The 10,319-nt window shown below is 44.0% G+C and overlaps 1 protein-coding gene across 1 annotated transcript in view; it reads right to left on the bottom strand.

Moving 5' to 3' along the window:
- MYOD1 (myogenic differentiation 1) overlaps positions 1-10,319 on the bottom strand; it is a 16,212-nt gene that overhangs the window by 3,938 nt on the left and 1,955 nt on the right. Inside the window, exon 5 of the mRNA XM_010830663.1 lies at positions 9,855-10,055. Coding sequence (XP_010828965.1) covers positions 9,855-10,055 — 201 coding nt within the window. The remainder of the gene's footprint in view (positions 1-9,854; positions 10,056-10,319) is intronic.

Below are 10,319 nucleotides of genomic sequence, written 5' to 3' on the forward strand. Positions count from 1 at the left end.
CTCACCACTTTTGAGCTGTTCCTCTTACTCATAGACATTTGCTCCCTTCCTTGCAGAGGAAAGCAATGGTACTACGCAGAGTGTCTTTTTGGTATCAGTGGCTGATACTAAAGAGTATACAGGCAGGGCTCAGGGTACAGTGAATTAACAGTGGGGTGATGTTATTCAGTGGTCAAGAGCATAAACTTTGGAGCCAAATTACTTGTGTTCAAATCCTAGCTCCACCATTGACTAGCTATGACCTTGGGCAAATCACTCAACTTCTCTGTGTCAGTTTCTTTATTGATGAATGATAATAAGCCCTATATCCTAACACCTCAGCTCTGTCATTTCTCTTGTTGAGGCTGGAGGAGGGGGTTGATGGGAGTGATGAAGAATGAGCTAAGGTAGGATATGGGCTAGAAAGAGGTGAAGAGAGTCCTGAAGCCAAGTTTGGCCTGTGTTCTCACACCTGGCACTTGCAGGCCTTAGATCTGGTCCTGCTAGGCTCTGGAACTGGCCCAAGTCCACCCCTCGCAGGCCCTGATACAGGTTGGCCCATCCCATATGCTCTCTCCCAGGCCAGGAGCCTTCATATTCCTGGTGGGTTGGGGTGCCATCTTGTGGCCAAATCTGAGAACTAACCTAACCAGGGCACAGAGCAGGCTTTGGGGAGATAATAAGCAGTGTACCACACAGGCCTGTCTCTTCTGCAGATCAGAACTCCTCCCTCCAATGGACAGGGGAGGGTGAAACTAGAGGTGCCGTAGTTGGAAACTGGTGATGGTAGCTGTCAGATCTGTAGCGTGAGCACTGAGCCTGGTGCCTAAGCTGGGAATGGGGTGGGGTGTACAGTTGTTTTTTTCTTGTGATCCCTGGGCGAGTGGATCTCAGATCTCTTAGTCCAGCGAAAGTCTCTAAAAGGGCCAAGGTAAAGAATCTTCCAGGGAAGTGCGAAAGCAGGGCTTGTCAGTCTCTGCACTATTGACATTTTGGACCAGATTATCCTCTGTCGTGGGGCTCTCCTAGGAGGTTTAGTAGCATTCCTGGCCTCTACCCACTAGATGTCAGTAGAAAGTGAAAGTCCCTCAGACGTGTCCTACTCTTTGCGACCCCATGGACTATACAGCCCATCGAATTCTCCAGGCCAGAATACTGGAGTGGGTAGCCTTTCCCTTCTCCAGGGGATCTTCCCAACCCAGGGATTGAACCCAGGCCTCCTGCATTGCAGGCGGATTCTTTACCACCAAGCCACTAGGGAAGCCCAGATGTCAGTAGAACCCCTTCCCCATTCGGAACAAATCAGAAAGGTCTGTGGATACTGTCAAAATTCCTTGGAGGAGGGTGAAACTTCCTCTGGTTGCAGGGACCACTGATGGAGAGGGATTTGGTTCCAAAGCTCATTTTGCTACTTACTAGCTGCGTAAAACAGCCACATTCTCTCTCCACACTTCTGTTTCCTCAGCTGTGTAAAGGGAGGATTTTGTGAGGATTCAGTGAGCTAGCCTCTCTCATTAACTTCCTCTCCTTCCCTCATCCCCCTTCCCTCGGATTGCCCATCTCCTCCAAACCCTCTGTGACCAGCCTTATCCCGTGTCTCTCTCCTGGGCTCCTGCCATTCACAGCCAAGCCCGTCGCTCAGTGGCAGTATGGCCTCAGGGGCAGAGCGTCAGCCCTCCCTGGGCTTGACTTTGAGGAAGAAGGGCCTCAATACCTGGCCTCTTGTTCTTGAATGTAGGAGGAAGGTGAGGAGTGGGAAATGATGATGGCTGTGGTGAAGGATGCATAGGATGGTCAGGTGTGCACATGTGTGGGAAAAATGGGTAGATGCGGGCACTACAGCAAGAGTGTCCCCACAGGACCAGTCAGCAGCCACCAAGTTCTCCCAGAAGTAGCTGGAGATGCATGGCTGCGACTCCCTATAGGAACCTTGTGTGTTCTCTGGGCCCTCATGTCTGAGTCAGCCTGCAGTGTGCAGGGCTGGGTCCAGGTTCTGTGAGGCGTGAAAGTGAAAGTGAATGTGAAAGTAGCTCAGTTGTGTCCGACTCTTTGCAACCCCATGGACTGTAGCCCACCAGGCTCCTCCATCAGTGGAATTCTCCAGGCCAGAATACTGGAGTGGGTGGCCTTCCCCTTCTCCAGCGGATCTTCCCAACCCAGAAATTGAACCAGGGTCTCCTGCATTGCAGGTGGATTCTTTACAAGCTGACTTACCAGGGAGGCCTGAAGTTTAGACATTTGGTGGGGGTTGGAGGTCAGGGTGGGGAGTGGGGGTGGGGTCACATTAAAAAAAAAAAGAATAGAAAGTTGTGTACAAAAGTGAATATTTATTGAGACTTAGAGAAGAAATCAAGACCAAATGTAAAATTTAGAAAACCAACAAATACTAAAAATGTTTTAAAAAATCCAGAAAAACAATTGCTTAATATTGTTATTAACTTTCTAACACATCTACATAATACTTTTAAATATGCTGTATTTACTTGGAAGCATTCATAATGCCAATGAAAACAGTTGCAACTTTTTTTGCAATTACCAAATGATGTTCAGTTAACAAAACCACATTTGTTGTATTAAAGCTTCATCAAATATGGCTGAAAATGAAAAAAAAAATCATCATCCTCCCTTATAACTATTTCTTTCTGTGCATCAACATGAATCTGCTTTAAATTTACATGCCACTTTATAGCCTCCCATAGTGTATTGGGCAAGGTTTGTGGCTACTGAAAATACTACCAGGACTGGGTTATTCAGACACGTTCATGAAATGGATGGGACCCAGAGTAGCCAAAATAACCTTGAAGAAGAACAAAGTTAGAGGATTCACACTTCCTCATTTCAAAACTTACTATGAAGCTACAGTAATCAGACTGTGTGGTATTGGCATAAGGGTAGATACACAGATCAATGGAATAGAATTGAGAGTCCAGAAATAAGTCCATACATTTTATAGTCACTTAATTTTTGCCAATGGTGCCAAGACAATTCGATGGAAGAAAGAAGAGTCTTTTCAATGAAAAGCACTGGAACAATTGGCTATCCACATGCAAAAGAGTGAAGTTGGATCCCCTCTTCAGATTATCTAGAAAAATCAACTAAAACTAAACGAATACCTAAAATGTGAGAGCTAAAACTATAAAATTCTTCCCTGGATTAGGTCATGGTTTCTTAGATATGATGCCTCAAATACAAGCAGCAAAAGGAAAATATAGATAAATTGGACTCCAAAACCAAAAAGACTTTAGTGCTTCAGAGAACAATATCAACAAAGTGAAAAGACAATCCATAAAGTGAGAGAAAATATTTTCAGACTATATATCTGATAAGGGTCTAGTATCTAGAATATATAAAAACCCTCATAACTCAATAATAAAAAAACAAATGACCTCATTTTAAAATGGACATAAGATTTGAATAGACATTTCTCCAAAGAAGATATACAAATAGCCAAGAAGAACATAAAAAATGCTAACATCGTTAGTCATTAAGGAAATGCAAATCAAACTACAATGAAATACAGTTCACACCCACTAGGACAACTGGAATAAAAAGACCATAACAGCGCTTGTTGAGGAAGCAGAGAAATTGGAACACTCATACCTTGCTGATGGGAATGTGAAATGGTGCAGCTGATGTGGGGAAGACTTTGGTAGTTTCTCAAAAACTTAAACATAGAATTATGATATATACAACAATTTCACTTTTAAGTATATACCCAAGAGAATTAAAATCATATGTTTACACAATAAGTTGTACATAACTGTTTATAACAGCATTATTCATAAGAGCTAAAAAAATGGAGACAAGCCAAATATCTATCACTTGAGGAATGGATAAACAAAATAGGATGTATTCACACAGTAGAATATTATTCAGATATAAAAAGGAATGAAGTACTTTTAAGCTGCTACACTATGGATGAACCTTGAAAACATGCTAAGTGAAGGAAGCCATGCACAAAAGGCCACCTAGTATGTGGGTCCATTCACATCAAATGTCCAGAATAGGCAGATTCGTAGGGACAGGCTGGGGCGAGGAGAGACAGTGACAGCTAAGGGGTATGGGTTTCTTTGGGGAGTAATGTTTTGGAATTTGATAATGATGATGGTTGCACAAAGCTGTGGCTGTAGTACAAACCATCGAATTCAGCACTTTACCAGTTTGAATTTTGTGATATGTAAATTGTATCCCCCCTTTTTTTTTATTGTGAAAAGTAAAAGAAGGATTAGTAAACCAGGAGGCTATAAATAATTTGCTTATGCTAAGAAGAATCTGTCATGGTGCCAGCTCCCTTATCTGTAGAGGACCTGTTTAGTTATCTTTTTCTTTCTCCGAAATGCTTTAAGTTAGTTTCAGAACTGGAACATACCTTTTAAATTCATTAATTCATTACACGGAGAGAGAGCCCAAGTCCAAAAAGGTGAAGCCACATTCCCAAGGTTTCAGAGCTGGTCAGAGGCACAGCCAGGCCCACATCCTGGAAAACATGTGGCCATTGATATCAGCTGGGACTTGCACCTCACTTCTACCAGGAAGTTCTTTGTGAATTAATATCCACAGTTAAATGTTATCTGGGGGAAAAGAGTTAACTATACAAAAGTGACGCTGTATGTTATAAAAACAAAACCTACACAGCCTCACACTGTCCCTGTTAATACTAGTGAGCTGTGTGCCAAGGATTTAAGTGTTTTATAGGAGAGAAAAAACTTGAGTTAGAACCAATTTATTTTTTTCCATCATTATCACCATCACCATTTTGGTCTTTATCTTCCTTCTCATCTCCTTTGCCTTTCTCTTCTGGATCTTTTTTTCTTTTTTTTTTTGCCTTTTTCAGTCTTGCCCACCCCTTTCCACCCATATCAGGCTGTATATTCTTTAAATGCCTCTTCATGTGGTTCTATAATATCATTTTCTATACAGAGAATTGAGAGCTAATTCAGTCTCTCCCTCAACACAGTTGATCAAAACTTATTTTGATATCATTGATAATTTAGGAAAGTTTCTTTCAGGTTTACCAGTCTATTGGAAACATCTATTGGAAAGTGTAACTAAAATGTACACTTTTAAAATTGTCAAATTTGGCAGAAGTGCCATCAAATTTCTCTCATCTGTGGACTATAGGAGTTCAAGGTATTTTCAGTTTTCCTGTGTGGTGATTACTTAAAGGCTTTTAAATTGGTAATGTTCATTTAAAAATTTGTTGATGCTAAGGTCTTGTTATAGTGGCATATTATGAATTTTATTCTATCTTTGTTAATGTAACTATTTTGTGTTAGACCAGCAAAAACTTAAATCGTTTTCCAATATGCTCAGGTAATTCACTCTTCTTTGTTGAATAGATTACCAAACAATGCAAGAGACTTATCAATAATTCTGTTCAAAAGTTCTCTCTTTTAATAAATTGTTTTTTGTTGTTGTTTATTTTCTAAGTTGTGTTCAACTCTTTTTGCAACCCTGTGGACTATCACCTGCCAGGTTCCTCTGTCCTTGGGATTTCCTGGGCAAGAGCACTGGAGTGGGTTGCCATTTCCTTCTCCAGGGGATCCTCCTGACTCAGAGATGGAACCTGCATCTTCTGCATTGGCAGGTGAGTTCTTTACCACTGAGCCGCCAGGGAAACCTGCCAGTACATTTTTTATACTGGTATTATTTTACATAATTACAAATTAAATAAATGCTAGTCAGAGACAATTCCATTTATAATTTGTCCTAGGATACTACATCAAAAATATTTAAAACTATATATATATATGGCGAGTCATGGCTCTGCATAACTCTTTAGAGAATAATGTTTACAGCACTGCCTGTATCACTCTAGCTCCACAGGAAAATAATCATTTTCTCTTTATGCTAAATAAAGATACTGGAATTTAATGCTACAGGAGTAGCATCCTTTTTAAAAATAACTTTTAACAATGGAATTTCAATTTATCATCATTCCTCTAATGAAGATAGAATAAAATTATACCTTTAAGCATACTAACAAAGAAACTTAAAACAAAAATTTGTATTTAATCATTATTCAATAGATTATAGATATATTTCAAATTTTAAGGAATTAAATTGCACTAACAAAATATACAGTATTTTCGCATGTAAAAGGGCTTATTCATTCTAAAAGAGTTCTCAGATGGACTTTGATAAGAAAGGTTTAAATATGAAGAATGCAGCCTGTTCAAAATTAAGAAAAATGCCTTGAACTTATAAGGGTAACAGCTCCATTTGGTATGATCTAAATAGATGTTGGGGGTACAGTTGTTTTCTCAATGTCAGAATCATTGTAATTTATTTCATTGTTCATTGTTATTGCTTCTGTTTTATATTTCATTTATTTAAAATATATTCCACTACACCCAAATAAGATGTACACCTCTCGAGAGGACCTCAACATGCCCATAGATGCCACCCAACATGAGGGAGGAAGTCAGAATAGAAACAATGGTCATAACCAGTTTCCTAAAATATTTTACTTTGAAATATGTGAGAAAACAGAAAAAACTAAACCATGTGAACCTATTTCTAGGGCTTTTCATGCCAGGGACAGGACCTAAAGCTTAAACGTCCTTAGCCTCCAGGTACACCAGCTTTGACGGTATGTTCTGAGTTCTTGTGTGCTGTTGTGTGAGCACACGTGTGTAGAGATACGCACATGTCTCTATGGAGAGCATGGCCCAGTATCTCCTCAGATCCAGCCCAGGTGAAAATGGCCCCAAGAACAGGGATGTTTCATCTACACTGCAAATGGGATTCAGCTAGATGTCCCCCACCTCTGGCCCTGCCCAGGGAACTGAGATGAAAAACAGGTCAGGAGGGGACCTCAAACCCCATCATTCACGGGGTGATTTGATCTCTAGCTGAAAGTGTTAGTCACTCAGTCGTGTCTGACTTTACAACCCCATGAAATGTAGCCTACCAGGCTCCTCTGTGCATGGGATTTTCCAAGCAAGAATACTGGAGTGGATTTCCATGGGCTCCTGCAGTGGATCTTCCCGGTCTGGGGGTCAAACTCAGGTCTTCTGCATTGGCAGGTGGATTCTTTACCATCTGAGCCACTCTGGTGGCTGCTCTCTAGCTACTCCCCTGCATCCTGACATGCTCTCTTCCTCTCTCCTTACTTCCTCTGCAGAGGCTCTAGGGCTGGGCCACTCAGCATGCAGTCTCTGGAACCTCTTTGCCTGGGTTCAAATCTTGCCTCATGATTTAAGCTGATCTAGTTGAAGTTTTTTTCTGGGAATTTTCAGACTGGAGTTAAATGGTGAGGTAAACCCCTGAGTTGCTGTAGAAAACCAATATGGACCAGGAGAGAGAGAAGGCAAGAAGGAAGCGTGTCGAAGAGCAAGAGGGGCTCCAGTCCCAGCTTCCCTGCTCCCTTATGTGAACGGCCCTTCGTCCTTCCAACACATTCCCTGTAGGGTTTAACCTTGTTTGAATTGGGTTTCTGTCACTTGTAACCAAAGTGTCCTTGACTAAATCTGCCCCCATCCCTGCTTCTTCTTCTCCAGAGGTCTCTATCTCTATAATAGCACCACATTCCACCCTGAAGCAAACCAGAGCCCAGGGTCACCCTTGGCTCTTCCTTCTCCCGCCTTCCTTGGGGCCTCCAGACACAAGGCTCTGTGAAGACCTGGCCACGGAGGTGAGAGAGGGCTGAAGGCCAGCCTACTCTTCGTCCCTAGCCATGGGCCCTGGTGCAGGACAGCGTCCTTAGGAAAGAAGAGACCCCCTTTTCAAATTGCACACTAGCTCTCTATAGGCTATAGTAACCCTATAAGCTACTGGAGCCTTCTTCTTATATACAGGAGCCCATAACCCTCTAGGCTACTGGTTCCTTAGTGCAGAAGCTCTGTCTCCTCCTCCCTTTGCCTGATTACTCTTTCGTACTCCATCATCATCTCCCACTGCACCCTCCCTTTATTTCTCCTTGTGGTATTACCCACCATTTCTAACATCACTTGAGTCTCTGTCTAGTGGCTGTTTCCCTCTTTAAGCTGTGTGAAGGTAGGAACTCTGCCCTCAAGGTTCTCCGTTGTCCTGTCAACCCCTACACTTTATCTGGCACCACTGTCTCTATTCCGCTTTCTCTCCCATCCCTAATCACTACCCCAGTTCAGGCCATACCATATCTCCTCTGAGCAACCCTGGTGGCTTCCTGACAAGTCTCAAGTCTCGTGTCTAGTTCCCTCTTATCGTTCTGCCAGCTCAGACTGGTCTTTCTAAAATACAGATTTCTTTGTATTCTTCCCCTGGTTAGATTCCTCTATGGCTCCCTATGGCCTTCAGGATAAAGCCTAATTGAGGTCCATTGTGGCCTCACCTCTGCCTTTTCCCCATCTCACCTCTGGCCCCTTGTGTGAAGGCATAGTTTACTTTCTGTCACCTTTGGGTCTTTGGCCTTTGCTATATCCTCAGCTTGAAGCATCCTTCTTTGGCAGCTCTTTTCTGGTCAACTCCTTTAAGATTCTTATTAGGGTCTGCTTGCTGTCTATACCTTCTGTTCCTACTGCACTCCTCTCCATGTACGTCCCCATTCGAGCACTTAATTCATCACCATGTAACCAGTTGCTAAAAGATCCAGCCTCCCAAAATGTCTGGGTGCATCCCAATGTCAGAACTGTGTCCATAAGTCTCTGTCTTCACCCAGCCTGGGACCTGGCATCTTCTGAATGAATGAATTCATGAATGAGCCCTAAGGGATCCCAAGGGAGTGTAAAGAACCCCAAGGCACATCTGGGGTGGCAGCCAGATGAAAAGTGGAGAATCATTAGTAGCAGCAAAGAGCCCTGGGTGGCTCCCCAGGGGCCCTACACTGGGGAGAGCTGAGGCTCTCCTAGAGCAGAGAGCAGAACCCTAGCTCTTCCTTCTGCCATTATGTCTTGCCTGCATTCCCCAGGCACTCTCCACACCTGCCCCTCCTGGGAGAGAAGAGCCCTTGAAAAGGGGCCTGTAAGGTTTTCAGGGAAAAAAACATTTGTAGGAGTGGGATTATAGGAGCCATTGAGGTCCTGGTGACAAGAGTATGTGAATTAGGGGTTGGAATTGGCTTTTGCCAAGCCATCCATCCGGGGTGCCCTCCCAGAGGTTCCTCTACGTGTGTGTGTCCCCTGTGTGTGTGTTCCCTGAGTATGTGTGCGTGTCCCCCATGTGTATGTGTGTGTGAGGGGAGGTCTGTGGCATTGTGCATGTGTTGTCTTCTTTCGTTTCCCAAGACACAGTTCAAGTGGCGCCTCTTCCAGGAAGCCCTCCGCAGCACCCTGACTAAATCAGTAGCCCCTTCTCAGCTCTCAGGGTGTTTATAGCTTGAAACCAGCACTGATGCCACCTGTGACAATGCAGCTGTGCACACTGTCCTCTCCCTGCAGGCTCTGGACCCGTGTCTTCTTACGAGATCCGACAGTGCCAAGATGCTCTAAGTGCTGGGCTACTTACAGTAGATGTGTCTGTGCCTGCCTGGCCGTCCATGCTGGCCCTTTGCGGTCACACCTATCACCGAGAGCCTGGAAGTACCCTTCACACTCATTTAGTTTTTCCTCATAATGCTCTAAGCCCCTTATGATACCTATGAGGATTTCGAGTGGCATCTGGAGGACATAATTTTCCACGGATCCTTCGGGACACCATACCTGGCTTCACTCTGTGTCTGGAGGGGCGTGATTCTCAACCGTATACACTTCAGCATCAACTGAGTAGTTTGAAAAATACCAGTACCTGGCTGTGGGTATCTAGGTGGCAGATACTTTAAATCAGAATCGCATGGACCTTTTATTAACGACTCAGATCGCTCTAATATCCATCCTGACATGAAAACTTCTGATCTGTGTGCTGTGACGTGCTGTCATGGTCAGAAGAACCTCCTCACGTAATGGAAACATACACACCCCTCCCTCCCAAAGGCCCCAGGCTTCCTCCTTGCAGTCCGCCTGCCGCCTACAGGGGTCGCTGCGGTACAGCTGGCCCAGTTTGCGGATTTCCCTCGCTGTTAAAATCCAGTCCCCAACCCTAGCGAAAGCCGGAGCCACCGCGGTATAAATTAGCGTCTTTATTTCGAACACCTGAGCGAGCGCCCGCGGCTCGCCTGCCTGCCGTATAAACATACAAAGTCCCTGTCGCACCGCACACCATGCCTCAGAGATAAATACAGCCCGAGGGGCTCCTGCTCTGGCAAAGCAACTCTTATTTACAGGAATAGATTACAAAAGTATTACAAAAAGTGGTCCTGAACCGGGGGTGGGGGTTGGGGGGTGGGAGTGGTTACCATTACACCTGTTACACTTGGGAAGGGAGCGGCGGGAAACAGCTGAAGTCCCCAGGGGGCTCCGGAAAGGAGGGGCACGCCCCTTTCA

This window comes from Bison bison, unplaced genomic scaffold (assembly GCF_000754665.1).
Source record: "Bison bison bison isolate TAMUID 2011002044 unplaced genomic scaffold, Bison_UMD1.0 scf7180017864518, whole genome shotgun sequence".
NCBI classification, from domain to species: Eukaryota; Metazoa; Chordata; class Mammalia; order Artiodactyla; family Bovidae; genus Bison; species Bison bison.